The sequence below is a fragment of the Oncorhynchus gorbuscha genome, linkage group LG03 (genome assembly GCF_021184085.1).
Source record: "Oncorhynchus gorbuscha isolate QuinsamMale2020 ecotype Even-year linkage group LG03, OgorEven_v1.0, whole genome shotgun sequence".
NCBI lineage: Eukaryota > Metazoa > Chordata > Actinopteri > Salmoniformes > Salmonidae > Oncorhynchus > Oncorhynchus gorbuscha.
Genome location: NC_060175.1, coordinates 91551025 through 91569666, shown reverse-complemented (window position 1 = coordinate 91569666; position 18642 = coordinate 91551025). Strand labels below are relative to the sequence as shown.

Here is an 18642-nt window from a genome sequence, read left to right as displayed (position 1 = left end):
GGCAGCTGCAGTATCAGATTAATGATGGCCAGCATTTTTGTGAAGTTCATGATTTTGTGACTATATACATTCACTTATCTCGGAGAAGAGGAAATGTAACAGTGAACCATGTAGTGACAGAGGTGGACCACCAGCAGCCTTTATATTTCATGTTGTACACTGAACAAAAATATAAATGCACCATGTAAAGTGTTGATCCCATGTTTCATGAGTTGAAATAGAAGACCACAAATGTTCTCATGTTGTGCACAAATGTGTTTACATCCCTGGGCAGAGCCCTACAGAAGGCAAATAAAATAGAGGTTGACTCTTCCAACCCACTCCACTCCAAATTCCAGCTCCTTCCCTCTGGCCGCAGGTCAAAGGGAGTACTCTTTTATTCCAAATGCAATTATGCAACTTAACAAAATGTTGGACTAATTGCACATTAGCACTTGCACTGAAATTGCACTACCCTGCCTAAATGCTTGGAAACATCCTTTGCTATTTTATTTTTATTTTTTATATGTGCTATGTTTTATGAATTGCCTCTCTGAAGATATTAAAGTTTTCTGAATCTGTTAGTGATTATTTCTCCTTTGCCAAGATAATCCATCCACCTGACCGGTGCGGCATATCAAGAAGTTGATTAAACAGCATGATCATTATACAGGTGCAACTTGTGCTGGGGACAATAAAAGGCCACTCTAAAATGTACAGTTTTGAGGGAGCATGCAATTGTCATGCTGACTGCAGGAATGTCCACCAGAGCTGTTGCCAGAGAATTGAATGTTAGTTTCTCTACCATAAGCTGCCTCCACAAGAAGAAGACGCCTAGAGAATTTGGCAGTACGTCCAATGGGCCTCACAACTGCAGAATACGTGTAACCATGCCAGCCCAGGACCTCCACATCTGGCGTCTTCACCTGCGGAATCATCTGAGACCAGCCACCCGGACAGCTGATGAAACTGTGAGGTTGCACAACTGAAGATTTTCTGAGCAAACCGTCAGATGTCTCAGGGAAGCTCATCTGCGTGCTCGTTGTCCTCATCAGGGTCTTACCCTGACTGCAGTTCATTGTCGTAACTGACTTCAGTGGGTAAATCCTCACCTTCGATGGCCACTGGCACGCTGGAGAAGTGTGCTCTTCACTAATGAATACTGGTTTCAACTGTACCGGGCAGATGGCGTGTATGGCACCCTGTGAGCGAGCGGTTTGCTGATGTCAATGTTGTGAACGGAGTGCCCCATGGGGCAGTGGAGTTATGGTATGGGCAGGCATAAGCTACAGACAATGAACACAATTGCATTATATTTTTATTTTAATGTACAGAGATACAGTGAAGAGATCCTGAGGCCCATCGTCATACCATTCATCCACTACCATCACCTCATGTTTCAAAAGCCTTATCAACTCTATACACTGCATGAGGTAAATGGTTGTCATACCAGATACTGGCTGGTTTTCTGATCAACGCCCCTACTTTAACAAAAAATCTATCTGACCAACCGATGCATATCTGTATTCCCAGTCATGTGAAATTAGGGCCTAATGAATTTATTTCAAATGACTGATTTCCTTATATGAACTGTAACTCAGTCAAATCTTTGAAATTGTAGTATGTTGCGTTTATATTTATGTTCAGTGTCTATTACATCAAATACACTATGATGTGTAATAGCTTATTGTCACAACACAATGTGTTATACCAAAATATAATGTATAGGTTTTTTAATTAATTTAGGAATTTTCTCTAAAAGATTCAATTCAACCACTTTCACTTTGTAAAATAAGAATATAGCAAAATCTAATTAAATAAAAATCTCTCTATTTGCAATCAAATTACCTGGTAAATGTATAATGCATTTGTTTTATTAGTCTGTATGTGGCAGAACTACTGGGCATCATAAAATCCCAGTCCGGTCAGACAAGTGTAGAATAATTGTCCCATCCTCCTCTTCCCAGCCTGTGGCTCATAAAAGCTTTGAACAAAGACCTAATCTGTGCGAGGCAGTGGTCCTTTAAACGATGGCCCACTTTCCCCTACCCTGCCTGCCAAACCACGCAAACATTCCTGACTGACATTCAATCAGAGAAATTTGAACCGAAGCAAGATGGTCTTTTAATAGTACCTCTGTTTGCTTGACTGGTCAGCTCCAATATGCAGAGTTTGGATGGGTGGCGTACAGTAAGATGACGGGTTCTCTCTGATAAGGGTGAATGAGGGGTAAACTGCTATTCTGCAGAAAGGAACCATCAGACCTCATCACGTCGCTCCTGGAGAGCCATGTCACAAGCTCTTCAAAAAACATGTGACAGAGAGGAGCAAGCAGCAGCACGCTGGGCTGTACTGAGTAGCAGCTCTGTCTCTCTGTCCCCTTGTCTCTGTCTGTCTGTGTCTGTCGCTCTCTCTGTCTCTCTGTCTCGCTGTGTCTCTCTGTCTCTCGCTGTGTCTCTGTCTCTCACTGTGTCTCTCTGTCTCTGTCTCTCGCTCTGTGTCTCTCTCCCTCTCGCTCTGTGTCTCTCTCCCTCTCGCTCTGTGTGTCTCTCCCTCTCGCTGTGTGTCTCTCTCCCTCTCGCTGTGTGTCTCTCTCCCTCTCGCTGTGTGTCTCTCTCCCTCTCGCTGTGTGTCTCTCTCCCTCTCGCTGTGTCTCTCTCCCTCTCGCTCTGTGTCTCTCTCCCTCTCGCTCTGTGTCTCTCTCCCTCTCGCTCTGTGTCTCTCTCCCTCTCGCTCTGTGTCTCTCTCCCTCTCGCTCTGTGTCTCTCTCCCTCTCGCTCTGTGTCTCTCTCCCTCTCGCTCTGTGTCCCTCTCGCTCTGTGTCCCTCTCGCTCTGTGTCTCTCTCCCTCTCGCTCTGTGTCTCTCTCCCTCTCGCTCTGTCTCTCTCCCTCTCGCTCTGTGTCTCTCTCCCTCTCGCTCTGTGTCTCTCTCCCTCTCGCTCTGTGTCTCTCTCCCTCTCGCTCTGTGTCTCTCTCGCTCTGTGTCTCTCTCGCTCTGTGTCCCTCTCGCTCTGTGTCCCTCTCGCTCTGTGTCCCTCTCGCTCTGTGTCCCTCTCGCTCTGTGTCTCGCTCTGTGTCCCTCTCGCTCTGTGTCGCTCTGTGTCCCTCTCGCTCTGTGTCCCTCTCGCTCTGTGTCCCTCTCGCTCTGTGTCCCTCTCGCTCTGTGTCCCTCTCGCTCTGTGTCCCTCTCGCTCTGTGTCCCTCTCGCTCTGTGTCCCTCTCGCTCTGTGTCCCTCTCGCTCTGTGTCCCTCTCGCTCTGTGTCCCTCTCGCTCTGTGTCCCTCTCGCTCTGTGTCCCTCTCGCTCTGTGTCCCTCTCGCTCTGTGTCCCTCTCGCTCTGTGTCCCTCTCGCTCTGTGTCCCTCTCGCTCTGTGTCCCTCTCGCTCTGTGTCCCTCTCGCTCTGTGTCCCTCTCGCTCTGTGTCCCTCTCGCTCTGTGTCCCTCTCGCTCTGTGTCCCTCTCGCTCTGTGTCCCTCTCGCTCTGTGTCCCTCTCGCTCTGTGTCCCTCTCGCTCTGTGTCCCTCTCGCTCTGTGTCCCTCTGCTCTGTGTCCCTCTCGCTCTGTGTCCCTCTCGCTCTGTGTCCCTCTCGCTCTGTGTCCCTCTCGCTCTGTGTCCCTCTCGCTCTCTCTCGCTCTCTCTCGCTCTCTCTCGCTCTCTCTCGCTCTCTCTCGCTCTCTCTCGCTCTCTCTCGCTCTGTGTCTCTCTCGCTCCCTCTCGCTCTGTGTCTCTCTCGCTCCCTCTCGCTCTCTCTCGCTCCCTCTCGCTCTGTGTCTCTCTCGCTCTCTCTCGCTCCCTCTCGCTCTGTGTCTCTCTCCCTCTCGCTCTGTGTCTCTCTCCCTCTCGCTCTGTGTCTCTCTCCCTCTCGCTCTGTGTCTCTCTCCCTCTCGCTCTGTGTCTCTCTCCCTCTCGCTCTGTGTCTCTCTCCCTCTCGCTCTGTGTCTCTCTCCCTCTCGCTCTGTGTCTCTCTCCCTCTCGCTCTGTGTCTCTCTCCCTCTCGCTCTGTGTCTCTCTCCCTCTCGCTCTGTGTCTCTCTCCCTCTCGCTCTGTGTCTCTCTCCCTCTCGCTCTGTGTCTCTCTCCCTCTCGCTCTGTGTCTCTCTCCCTCTCGCTCTGTGTCTCTCTCCCTCTCGCTCTGTGTCTCTGTCTCAGATAAAAATGTTTTTTTTTTATTATATTGACAGTAGTATTTGCTGTTCATGATTTAAATGTACTGTTTTCCTTTTCCTAAGAAAGTATTTGTTGCATTTGCCAGAAACAAAATCCTTGAACTTAACAATGGACTGTAGTGCCACGTACAGTGAGGCAATATTCTCGTGGTTCCATCCATATTTTTTGGAAGGGTGTGTAGAATGTCCCCTGCCAGCCCTAAAAGCAGTGCCCTCCTCTTCTGGTGAGATGCAACACGAGGCAACAGTACTGCAAGTGAGGCGGTGGCAGGCAGGCGTCATGGCGGCTGGCGTTAGCACGGTGGCACGCTTACGTGATGACTTGGGTGCTAGAGTGCAAATTGCATTGCTCTCCTGCTATTCACTTCCAATTAGGCAGCGGGCCGAGTGATGCGTCTCGGAGCAGGATCTTCAAGCAGCCAGGCATCAAAAAGAGCAGTGTCGCTCAGTGACATCATTGAGGGAGGGAGGGGAAGGAACTCCTGGAGCTACAGTAGGATGGCAGCCACAGCTTAATGTGACTAGGTGAGAATTGTGATTAGTATCAATGAAGAAACAGGGACACTGACGATTGACAGCATTTTTATTTTGAACATGAAAATCCCCAAATCGGAAAGATAAAAATCTCCAAATAGATTCAGCTCCTTTTTAGTCTTAGTCTTGAAACATATTGTAGCTGTTTCAAGATCAAGTGTCAATGGTGTAGGTTAGTAAGGTTTTCAATGTTTTACCTTCATTCACTAACCAACATGTTGGTTGTGAATGTGGAAATATTGTTTTTATTGCCAAAATTATTGTGATTTTTGCCCAAAGCAACCACCAGATGGTATGGTCTGGCGTCATATTTGTGATCATATAAATCTGTCCGTCCCAGTAGCTACATCGTGCTGCATTTAGCACAATTCACAATCTGCCTTTCTTCACATTGTCCACATTGTCTGCTTTGAAATGTTGAGGTTCTTTATTTGATCATATTAGACTATGAAATATTGAATGTGCCGGTGTATGAAAGCAAGGCATTAATCTGCATGAATAGCCCCTGTTTAGTGAAGTAGGTAATGCGCTTTAAGTATCATCCCATTCATGCATACAAAAATGTACACTGAACTCTGTCACATTGTTTCACACTGCAGCAGAACCCTCAGAGAGATCTTAAAGCTGCCATATGTAACTTTTTGGGCGACATAGAAATGTGAGTTATAGATATGTCATTCTCGTTGAAAGCAAGTCTAAGAAGCAGAAGATCTGTTCTGTGTGCATTATTTCTATGATTCCCATACTTAGGTTTTTTGTTTTTGCATCTTTTACTTTCGGTTTAGTATACCAGTTTCAAACAGCTGAAAATAAAATATGTTTGGTTATGAAAAATATATTTCACAGTGGTTTAGATGGTACAATGATTCTCTACACTATACTTGCTTGTTTTGTTACATAAACTGAAATTAGGCGAACTATTTGAAATTTTGTGATTTCTGCAACCACTGCATTCTGAGTTCATCTTATTGTTGCTGGTAACATAAGTGTTCTGGGTATATTTATGACTGTGGGGGTGATGTACTGTATCAAGCCAAATAAACCATCTAGGCTATAGGTGGAGTGTGAGAAAGATTGTCAGTTATTTAGGCCTACTTAATTTACAATTTTTAAAAATACAGATATTTTGTGTCTTGTCTATTACCTTCCAGGAATAGTTAACTGGATCACATAGGCTAGGCAGTTTGTGAACCCTGTGAACATGTCCCTTCATTTCTTCGAGACAGTATATTGGACTTGTTTCTTTTATACTATCTGTAAAATAAAGCAAGGATTATTGAGTTTACAGTCAACTATTGGCCCGGATTAAAAATTAACTCATGCAATGTCAGCCATGTATCCAGTCTCCGATTGATCTAGACAGCATACTGTAACCTGACTTCAACTGACTGACGTCTGTGAGATAGTACATCTCTGGCAAATATTACATAGCTGGTATGTATCTCGGTCTTATGACAGGCTTGTGCATTAAGCGTAAGTTAATACTGTACATAATGATGACTAACCACTAGAAAATGTGTAGCCATCTTGCAGACACTATGAAGTCAACAACAAAAGTATAGTTTTAGTAGATATTTGATCAAAATTACAGTACAGTGCGTCAGCCCCCCACAGCCTCTTTGAGATGTCTCCCTTCACACTACAAGGACTCCAACTCCATAGAGTGCTCTGGAGAGGAACCTACAACATATCTATCTCACTTACCTTATTATAGAACTGAAATCTATAGTGACGACAACATGAAACTGCTCATTTACAACAATATATCAACAAAAGTCTTGCAGAAGTTAGGGAGAAAATTTGACTCCAGAAGACAGTCTGTAGATTGCTTTATTTGCCAGACCTGTTTTATTAACATGTAGACTTTAGAAGCTGTATTCTTATGTGGGACACCATAGACGGAAGGACAGCCTAGACGGACGGACAGCCTAGACGGACGGACGGACGGGCCTGCTGTTTTATTTTTTTCTATTTAGCGTGCCATAAATCCGGGAGATGAAAATGTCATGGAGCAGGATAATTTTCCAAAGAGGTTTTGATTGCTATGAGCGTGTAATTGATTGTTCCAAAGACAGGGGGAAATCTAGAAATGTCATAACAGTCCTGCTTAGGTCGGTCCCACTTCCAGGCAATCAATGTGAAGTAAAAAGGGATATTGATTTGTGAGCTGCGAAAACTGTAGCTTGAGACTGTGTTTTCTGTGAAGATAGTATTACCTGGGATATTGCAGGCAGCTGTCCATTAGCTAACCCTGTCAGGCTGCTCACTGACTGCCTTGTCACTTTAATGAGGGAAATGTTGACCTTCCATGGGATAAATGTTTATCTTTACCATTACAAAGTTAATACTAACAGGCTAATAGTGGAAGTTAAATACTGTTACTGGGGGAAAACACAGACTAATTTCAGCATGCTAACTTGGAAAATGCCAAGATTGTCATACATTTTTAAATTTTGTATTTCTGTATTCTGATATGTTTTAATACCCATTCAGTATTGTTTTAACTGGGGGGGAAAATAATTCCTGTAAGTGTGAGAATATGATTTCTTATACTATGTCTACCACTACACATTCACTAGGCTTGTGTTCTAAAATTGCCTTGGCTCAAAGTGACTGCTTCTCCTGGATATTCAGGCATTGTTGTGCCAGGGGTCTGTTCTAACGGATTCATGTTATAAACACCTCAAGTAGCTGTTTTATGATGGACACCGTAGGTTTTTTGACCTTTGCATATCCCTGTCTGAAGATAGACATTTGTAGTGACACAGATTGGAGGCTTTGCAGGGGTTTATGACATGATAAATCTCAGCCCTGGCATGCCAACCCTCTCATTTTACAAGCCTAGTTAGACTGAATGCTGACTATACCAGACTAAAAGGCACAACATTTCCTCAGAAGGTCTACTTTGTAGTTTAGGAAACATTCATAAAAGTTGATGATCACTGAAATGATTACATCATCAGTATTATTGCATCTTGTTTAATCTTGTACTGTATTTTGACAGTTGTAGCAATTGACAGTTGTAGCAATTGTAAAAAAATTGTACAGGTTTTCAGTTGACGATTTACTACTAGGGTGGAGTGTTCCAGTATCGCATTGACACATTTTGTCATCATAAAGTTTTAGGATCTTAATTTGAGACTGTTTGCTACAGCAGGAAAATAATCCAGGAAATGTGAATTATTATGTGGATTATGCTTAATGGACATCCGATGTAGGAGTTTCTACATTTTTTGTAAGATAAATTAAAGTCTGAAATTTGTAATTTCCTCTCATTTCCAATCTTCAGAAGCCTTTTCAAGCCTCAAATAGACTACAAGTGTTACATTTCCTGCCTCCCTGGAAAGTTATTCTGCAACAGGTGATCAAATTATGATCATACATTTGTATCGGAGATGTAGACTACAATGTCCCTAAGTAGCATCAGAGAAGGTTCTGCCCTTGCATTTGATATTGCTAATTGGCATCAACCAAGGGTTGGCAAAATGGAGTTACAAAGAGTGTGAGAAGTGGAAGTAGACATGTGGGTCACCCCTGGTCATCTTGGAGTCACCCCTGCCTGGTGCCTTTGGATGTTGATAACCAAAGATACTGTATATAATGACGAGATGGTCTTGTCTCTGCCCTAACTATGGGAGTGGTTGTCGCAAATGTGGGAAGGCAGGCGGTCTGTATTCCCGCATGGACGGGAGTGGAACTTCTCGCGTCACATCTTTTTCACTGATATTACTTCTGATCAAATGGGCAGGAAATGCTGCTGATAATTTCTCTCAATTTCGTCTGGAAATACAAAATATACTGAATGTAGACTGTTCTCACATTCTGTTACTTTAGGATTTTAATTCCTTATAATTAAGTAATACGTTATCTTATATATCTTAATACGTTTTTGTTTCATTAAATAGCCATGCTGAGTTTGATAGTGCTCTATGGCAGTGTAGATAAAGCTACTTGAACATAGTAAATTGTATCATCTAATTGCCATGAAATAACAATTTATTGGATGCATGTCAGCTCCATTGCGGTATGATTGCTAAATGTCTTAGTGAAATATTTATTAATGCTAATTCCTAATCCATTAATTAGTTAGAAGGTTCACTATCTGCATGAAGTAGGCTAAGTAAAGCTGTTTTGCTATATCTGCAATATGTCACCAGACAATCCTTGAAACTTCTACTTGAAAAGGCTCTTTTATCAATCAATATTTGGTAATGGTCGATATATGTGAAAGGTTCTACGGTAATTTGAATTTGCCAAAAAAGCAATGTGCTATAATTGACTTCTGTCCATAGTCTCTCAAGACTTTCAAACTAGAAAACATTAACTAGAAGCTTGTCATAGGCTAAGAATAGAACAAGTGTTCTTGTTTATCTGTGATAACTACAGTTGAAGTTGGAAGTTTACATACACCTTAGCCAAATACATTTAAACTCAGTTTTTCACAATTCCTGACATTTAATCGTAGTAAAAATTCCCTGTCTTAGGTTAGTTAGGATCACCACTTTATTTTAAGAATGTGAAATGTCAGAATAATAGTAGAGAGAATTATTTAATTTCAGCGTTTATTACTTTCATCACATTCCCAGTGGGTCAGAAGTTTACATACACTCAATGAGTATTTGGTAGCATTGCATTTAAATTGCTTGACTTGGGTCAAATGTTTTGGGTAGCTTTCCACAAGCCACCCACAGTAAGTTGGGTGAATTTTGGCCCATTCCTCCTAACAGAGCTGGTGTACCTGAGTCAGGTTTGTAGGCCTCCTTGCTCGCACACGCCTTTTCAGTTCTGCCCACACATTTTCTATAGGATTGAGGTCAGGGCTTTGTGATGGCCACTCCAATACCTTGACTTTGTTGTCCTTAGGCCATTTTGCCACAACTTTGGAAGTATGCTTGGGGTCATTGTCCATTTGGAAGAGCCATTTGCGACCAAGCTTTAACTTCCTGACTGATGTCTTGAGATGTTGCTTCAATATATCCACATAATGTTCTTTCCCCGTGAGGCAATCTATTTTGTGAAGTGCACCATCCCCTCCTGCAGCAAAGCACCTGCACATCATAATGCTGCCACCCTCGTGCTTCATGGTTGGGATGGTGCTTTTAGGCGTGCAAGCATCTCCCTTTTTCCTCCAAACATAATGATGGTCATTATGGCCAAACAGTTCTATTTTTGTTTCATCAGACCAGAGGACATTTCTCCAAAAAGTACGATATTTGTCCCCATGTGCAGTTGCAAACCATAGTCTGGCTTTTTTTATGGCGGTATTGGAGCAGTGGCTTCTTCCTTGTTGAGCAGCCTTCCAGGTTGTCGATAAAGGACTCGTTTTACTGTGGATATAGATACTTTTGCACCTGTTTCCTCCAGCATCTTCACAAGGTCCTATGCTATTGCTCTGGGATTGATTTGCACCTTTTGCACCAAAGTACGTTCATCTCTAGGAGACAACGCGTCTCATTCCTGAGCAGTATGACGGCTGCGTGGTCCCATGGTGTTTATACTTGCATACTATTGTTTGTACAGAGGAATGTGGTACCTTCAGGCATTTGGAAATTGCTCCCAAGGATGAACCAGACTTGTGGAGGTCTACAAAAATTCTGAGGTCTAGGCTGATTTCTTTTGATTTTCCCATGATGTCAAGCAAAGATGCACTGATTTGAAGGTAGGCTTTGAAATACATCCACAGGTACACCTCCAATTGACTCGAAGGATGTCAATTAGCCTATTAGAAGCTTCTGAAGCCATGACATCATTTTCTGGTATTTTCCAAGCTGTTTAAAGGCACAGTCAACTTAGTGTACGTAAACTTCTGACCCACTGGAATTGTGATACAGTGAATTATAAGTGAAATAATCTGTCTGTAAACAATTGTTGGAAAAATTACTTGTCATGCACAAAGTAGATGTCCTAACCAACTTAAACAAGAAATTTGTGGAGTTGTTGAAAAATTAGTTTTAATGGTTCCAACCTAAGTGTATGTAAACTTCTGACTCCAACTGTATGTATAAAACAATCAATAAAACATGTCTCTGTACTCTGACAACACTCCCTCTCCTGCATGGGGGGAAGAGGGTGTTTTGAAGGCCATCAATGATCTCAGTTGGCCAATCCAGAAGTTTCTCTTGTGGTTAAGGGTCATAGCACATTCGGGAATCTCTGGTGTGCTGTGTGGCTCCTTGTTCTCCATGTTTGTTTTGAAATTTTGTGTCCCACGACCATCTTCATCCATTAGCTGGCAACCTCTAGAGCGTGTCCTGAGGCACTTGTGAAATACTGATTTAAAAAACAGTATTTTTTTCCAAATGCGAAGGAGGATGACATTCTTCATTCTATGGGCTGACCCAGTGTTCTGTAGTACTTAGAGTGCTCCTTACATTCAGCATTCCATAGATTGCCCCTAAATCAAAGGTGAAATATTACCCACATTAGATCCATAGGTTCCTAAACAAGGTCATTGTGTCCTTTTCATGTTTATCTAAAAGCACATCTGCCATAACTTCTCCCAAAATGCAAATTTTCCAACATGAATAAGAGAACATACTGCAAGATGTCTCTTCAAAAGTATTTTTTAAGTCGTTTGTTTTCATATTGTAGACTGGCTAAATTTGAGAGGGACCTTAATTCAACAGAGAAGAGTTAGATTTTTTTGTACTGATAATAGTTTTCCTGATTCATTTACTGTATGAATATCTGATCCTCCAGCCCTGTTCAAAACGGCTTAATATGCTGTATCACAAGTAATGCAAATTAGATTATGTTAAATATGTCAATTAGAAAAATGGTTGTTTAATTATCAGTTAATTGATGCAATAACATTGAGCCCTATGAGTGTGAACAAACAGGTGAATAATGAAATGGATAATTGCTGTTTATGAGACTGTCAAGGACAATATAACAATGTGACAGATTGCCAACAACTTCTAGAAATGTTAGTTAATGATCTTATGATAAATACATATATTTTCAACAATTTACTGGTTCTTTGTTGTGATCTGATTCATGTGTTAATAATTATCTAGATTTAGGTTTACATTTGCATAAAGAATTCAAATTTCACTGTCAAGAAAGACTGTCTCACTCTGTAACCACTTAATGGAGACAGGATACATTTAATCTCATTTTGAAATCTGAAATGTAAGTAAACCCCTCATCTTGCAAGGCTCAGGCTTTTTCATTTATTCATAGAACACTTGTGGAATATTAGAATATCGCTCAGTCTTTGTAATTTGGTGCAACACAATCTGGTGGATCCAAGCATGGGAAGATATTATCCAACTGAGAAAGCTTCAGTTTTTTCATTGCAAGTTCATTGCAGTTTGGAGATACTCATAATCACTTTGGAATAGGCCACTTGCAATAACAGTCAGTAAAACCCTACAAAAAAATCAATTGCATTTTGCCTGTCATTAGCCAACGATTGTTGTAAATTCAACATGAGGCAGGGAAACCATTGACACAGCACTAACTCAATGGCCCGCCGTGAATCACAAGGAGCTGCTTGACCTCTAGTAGTTTGTTAAAAAAGGCATGTGACATCCACACTGTTGATCCTCTCATGTAGCTCAGGCCTGCATTGTGCATGTAGCCTTGTGTGGATTTCAGTTTCTCTGAAAACAGAACAAACAAAACCTCTTGTTTTGACGTACTTTGCATATTTTTCCACTCTTGGAAATATTTCAAATGCTCAGACGTGATTGCAACTCAACTAATTTCCCTCTCCTATGGTGATTTCTTACTATTATGTAGTCTAAACAGAGATATGGGTCTTGTAATGAATAACCTCGTCCCCAGGCTATTGGGCATATAAGCCTGGGATATCAACGATTCAAACTTGGCCTTAGAATTCTATGGTCACTCCCACTATGGGACTTGCCTACTGAGTCAAGTATTTGTCATCATGACTGTGAGGCGTGGGGAGGGTTACAAGGAAGATGTTGTAGATTAAGCCAATGCCTATGCACCGGGAGTTTCTCCCGGTCTTTCTTTATTGGCTAACGAAGACACAGTTTGATGCGTTGGTTCACCAGATTTTCATTGGACGGAAGTGTCTGGGAACGAGATTATGTGAAGCGTAATAACAAAGGCCTCTAAATTGTATCTCTCCTTCTTTTTCAGTATACGAGCCTGATGAACATGGCGTCATGCGAGAGACCATCCCTGAGGATGAGAGAGAGAAGGACACTCCAACTGAAGAGAAGACGAGTCCCAAGGCCTCAGAGGACAAAGAGATGGACAACAAAAGCAGCTACAGCTACCAGGACTCCCCCGTCAGTGTCCTTTCCCATCAAGAAGCCGAGTTGGAGTCGCGCCTTAGCGACGCCAGCGATAGACTCTCACTCTCAGACTTCAAAAGTTCCTCACCACCTGAAAGCCAGAAGGACGAGGGGAGCAGCGGTTTGAAATACAAGGATGACATGCACAGCAGCCTGGAGAAAATGAGGGCCGCCTATGCTAACTTCCTCTCAGATTCCTACTGCACAGGGATCGGAATGGACTTGAAAATTAGCAAAACTCCCAGCAAGGCTAACTGTGACAGCACCAATGTTAGCACCAAGAGTGAATTTGACTGGCATCAGGATGCACTATCCAAAACCTTCCAGCAAACACACTCCCCAAAGCCTGTGTCCAAACCCAACCTCTTCAGCTCGGTCCACCTCTACAGACAAAGCAGCAAAGCAGGTGGGACAGTGTTTACAGGGGCCAGCCGTTTCAAGTGTAAGGACTGCATTGCATCCTATGACAGTATTGTGGATTTGACAGTGCACATGAACAAGAGTGGACATTACCAGGACAACAATCATGGCAAACCAAGCAATGCCTCCACATCCTCTTCCAAATCAAGGAAACGAAATTTGCAAGACATGGAAGGGAAAGAGGATGCACAGAAAGTTTTGAAGTGTATGTTCTGTGGCCATTCTTTTGAGTCCCTCCAGGACTTGAGTGTCCATATGATAAAAACTAAGCATTACCAAAAAGTACCTTTGAAAGAACCTATTCCAGTACTCTCACCGAAATTACTGCCACCAGCAAAGAAACGGACCTATGAGGCCAACAGACCTTGTTCTCCTGATTCCACCACAGGGTTAGCTGGCTACAGCGAGGCCCAGCGGTCCGCTGCTATTTCAAATGCTAACAGTAATCGCTATGGTTATCAGAATGGGGCTAGCTACACTTGGCAGTTTGAGACATGCAAATCTCAGATTCTAAAATGCATGGAGTGTGGAAGCTCACACGATACCCTGCAACAACTAACCACTCATATGATGGTCACTGGACATTTCATGAAAGTTACAAACTCAGCCTCTAAGAAAGGGAAACAGTTAGCTCTGGATCCCTTGGTTATAGAAAAGATGCAGGTATTAGCTGAGCCGCTTGCTAACGAAACTGATGGCGATAAAGTGTCTCCAAAAACATATTCCCCAAGGGTCAGTGAGAAAGATAGCCAGAGGGATGACACATTGGACAAAATGGAAGAAAATGAAGTGAAAGATGACAAGGCAGACAGTGAGGATCAAAAGGCAGGGAACAGGGTGATTAAATATCGCTATCTTCGTGAGGAGGATCTGGAGCAACAGGGATTGTCAGGTGGTGGGGGGGATATCCTCAAGTCTTTAGCCAACACGGTCGCCTCTGCAATCAACAAGGCTCAGACTGGGACCCCCAGCTGGAGTGCCTACCCCAGTATCCACGCTTCCTATCAACTCTCTGGGATCATCAAGAGCAGCACTCATCTCTCAGCGTCTCCCCCCATTCAGATAAAGCACACATTCAACCACAAGCTGAGACCGATCGCCCCAAAGGGGAAGTTTCTTCAGGGTGCTGGGGGAGTTGACACTCCACAGCAACCGTATCGAAAAGCGGACACCAAGAAAGAAAAGATTGGCATTAGTGATGGTAAAGAACGTCTGAATATTACGTTTGATCTGGTGGAGAATAATGACAGCGATTGTCAGGACGATTCCTCTACCTCTTCAAAGCTCAATGCAGACTGTCTGAATGAAGGGAGTGATGTGATCAGAGGGAAGTTGAGCCCAGATTTCTCAGACAGAGGCAAGACACCAAGCCCTCCTGCCACCGGTGGACGAAGCACTACTTCAGAGCTTGTCAATGACACCCCGGAAATACTCGGCATAAACCCTCTAAGTGCACTGCAGTCAGTTCTGAACAGCCATTTGGGTAAAGCAAATAAGCCCACCAATTCAAGATCTGAAAATAGTAAACCATCTGCTCGCTCTCAATCTATATTAGCTGAACTCAACCAGAGTATGGAGAAACCAGCAGTGGTGCATGCTACCCCTGCTAGGAACAGCGCTAACATTGCCTTCCTGTTTGCTAGCAATGATCAGCCAATAGACCTGACAAAATATAAACCTAACAAGCCAAGTTCTTCCCATCTACAAACCTTTGCCCCAATGCCACAGAAACACGCTCTGTCTGACATTGCTGACATGGTCAAGGTTCTTCCTAAAGCCACCACACCAAAAGCCTCTATGTCATCAAGGATACCCACCATGAAACTGGAATCAGACGTGAGACACTCTGAGGACGTGTCGGCTGAGGTATACTCGGTTCACAAGCGCAAGGGAAGGCATTCGAACTGGAACCCCCGACATCTTATCATCCTCCAAGCCCAGTTTGTCTCCAGCCTCTTTCTGACTTCTGAGGGCAAGTACTTACTCTCAGATCTTGGTCCTCAGGAACGAATGCACATCTCTAAGTTTACTGGACTGTCCATGACAACCATCAGCCACTGGTTGGCCAATGTGAAATACCAACTTAGGAAAACAGGGGGGACCAAGTTTCTGAAGAGCATGGACACTGGCCATCCGATCTTCTACTGCAATGACTGTGCTTCCCAGTTCAGGACACCACCAGCATTCATCTCTCACCTGGAATCACACCTAGGGTTCCAAATCAAAGATATGCGCAAATTGCCTATTGAGCATCAGACGAAGGTAGAGGAGCCAGAACTGTCAAAGGCTCTCAGTGTCCGTGCGACAGAGACGCTAGTCACAGAGGAGGATGTTGACACTAAGTTCAAATGTAAGCTGTGTTGTAGGACATTTGCTAGTAACCATGCAGTTAAACTCCACTTGAGTAAAACTCACAGCAAATCACCTGATAACCATTCACAATATGTGGAAATGGATAAAGAGTAGGAGTTGTTCATTTTTGCTACCTTTTTTGTTAGATATTTCAGCCATGTTTCCAGTAGCATTGTGTAGTATGAATAAAGACATTGAAAACATTTGATTGAATATGACGTGGACACGCTGGCTAGACTAAACCCTAAAATGTTAAAGAATACACCAACCTATACCTTTGCACCCTTCTCAAATGCATCACCAGTAATGAAATGTATTACTGCTTGAAATATAACTGCTAACGTTTGCATGCAATAGCTCTGGCTATGACTACTATTTATTTGTATAATATGTCAAGTTTCAATTGTATTATTTCAAATACAATGTAATGGATAAATTGTAATGTTCATCTCCAATGCTACACCTTTGTAAAATATGCAGCTGTTTTAAACAGGTAGCCAGACACATGTTAACACATTTATTGCACTGTACATTGAACTGTACAGTGAATTGCTATGTAAAAATGTTTTGTGTTTCATTGATAGAACAGAAAAGCACTTTAATAAATGTTAAATCACCAGTTTAGACTCAGATTATGTACATGAACCCAACAAATATAGACAGGTTGGAAACGAGGAAAAATCTAATATAAATGTGTTTCATTTTAAAAGGATGACAGTGAGACAAATGATACCTGCACCTTCTTTTTTTTTACCAATTTAAATAAAGAATTAACATTTGATACCAGACTGTGTTCATTTTAAGTTTTCATGAGTCTCCTGTACGTCTCCTGAAATATTGTAAATTAACAATATTTGCGTAGATCAATGTGTGGTTGGGAATGACTGTGTTCTTCATAACAAGTAGACATTTTCTTCAGCTCTTTTATTTCACAGCTATAAAATATAATTGCCTGCTAAATTCATAAACATTTTACACAATTTATCTCTCTTCTTTCCAGCAATCAAGTCCCTCAATTACCACCACCATCAAATCTCTGCTTAATAACAGGCGGCTGACATTTGATGGCAAATGGAGAAAAGCACATGGGCTCTATGGTGATTTGAATACTGTGACACCAACTTGCCCTCTGCTGGAAATGAGCAGGCAATCACAATTGTTCATCAGATGACTCCTAATGCAGTTAAAGTATTCAGCTATAATTTCTTCTTGCATTTATAATTACTGTCATATACCACACACCTCAGTGAGCAGATTAAAGCTATAAATTATGTAATGCCTCGCCTCACCAATGGATCCCCTAATTCGTCTGTAGAGCCATTATGTTGTAGAGCAGCAACTTATTTTAAATTGAGACCAGCACAAATGATCTAAGATATGGGAAGATTATAGTGGGAAAACTGATTGCAATATTCAGATCATTTGTGTTTATTCATGGAAATTAAAATGTGAGATTGAATTGTCTTATTAAAGAGGAGATATGCCTCAGTACTGCTGCAGTTGTAAGCATTCAAAATGTCACAATTTTGCTTAAGTTCCTTTATCCTTTGTGAAATGACTATAGAAATTCACTGCAGTATTGGATGTGGGACAACAAGCGTACATAGTAGTCTGGCTCTATCAGCATAGCATGCAAGTGATCAACATTAGGTTAAGGCTTACCATTGATAAAATGCTGTCATCAATGCAATCAACTGGATTGTTTCTTACCTTAATTTGGTCTAATAAGTCAGTCACATTCGTGATTTATTGTTACTGTACAGGGAAGTGATACACTTAGGAACATGTGCTCTTTCCATCACATAGACGGACCAGATAAATCCAAGGCTATGATCCCTTATTGATGTCATTTGTTAAATCCACTTAAATCATTGTAGATGAAGCGGTGGAGACAGGTTAGAGAAGGATTTTTAAGCCTGGAGACAATTGAGACATGGATTATGTGTGTGCCATTCAGAGGGGGAATGAATAGGCAAGTCAAAATATTTAAGTGTCTTTGAACAGGGTATGGCAGTAGGTGCCACGTGCACCGGTTTGAGTGTGTCAAGAACTGTACCGCTGCTCGGCTTTACACCCTCAACAGTTTCCTGTGTGTATCAAGAATGGTCCACCACCCAAAGGACATCCAGCCAACTTAAGACAACTGTGGAAAGCATTGGCGGCAAAATGGGCCAGCATCCCTGTGGAACACTTTTGACACCTTGTAAAGTCCATGTCCCAATGAACTGAGGCTGTTCTGAAGGCAAAAGGGGATGCAACTCAATAAAGGTGTTCCTAATGTTTTGTGCACTCAGTGTATAATCTATAAGTAAAATATATGTACTGTATATGTGACCATGAGCTAAAACAAATATTCCACAAGGTTCAAATTCTATTTTATCAAACAAAACACAGATTCTGGTAAGTGAGTTGCTGAACAATCCAGGCTTCATGATTTTTCATATGGAATGTTTCCATTTCCATACAGTTCATCTTTGTACACCTGGCATGATTAAGATTTTTGATTTTCATTTGCAAAATAACTGGGCACCTCCGCAATGGCTGAAGGTAGTAGTATTGTAGCCCTACTGCACTTCATGGACTGAAATATATAGTTAGCAGCAGGGGTGCAACTTTGGTGGGGGGGACATCATTTTTTTTTTTTTTTTAATGTAATTTTTTAAATCCAGTCCGATGAACACTCCAAACACCCTACCTGACCGCTCGGATGTGTCAGTATGGTCTTGTTTTGTATCACATTCCAATTAGAAAATTGGGCTCCCGAGTGGTGCTGCACTGCATCTCTGTGCTAGATGCGTCACTACAGACCCTGGTTTCATTCCAGGGTCTGGAATTGAACCATACCCTGGGAGTCCCATAGAGCAGCACACAATTGGCCGAGCGTGGTCCGGGTTTGACTGGTGTAGGCCGTCATTGCAAAT

At 42.4% G+C, this 18642-nt stretch overlaps 1 protein-coding gene across 2 annotated transcripts in view; it reads left to right on the top strand.

Annotated features, from left to right (window-relative positions):
- Positions 1 to 16502, top strand: part of LOC124032201 (teashirt homolog 2-like) — an 83949-nt gene extending 67447 nt beyond the window's left edge. For both annotated transcript variants that reach the window (XM_046344424.1, XM_046344422.1), the window contains exon 2: positions 12792 to 16502. In XM_046344424.1, the coding sequence (XP_046200380.1) occupies positions 12818 to 15835 (3018 nt within the window). In that variant the 5' untranslated portion in view covers positions 12792 to 12817 and the 3' untranslated portion in view covers positions 15836 to 16502. The remainder of the gene's footprint in view (positions 1 to 12791) is intronic.
- The last annotated feature ends 2140 nt before the right edge of the window (positions 16503 to 18642 follow it).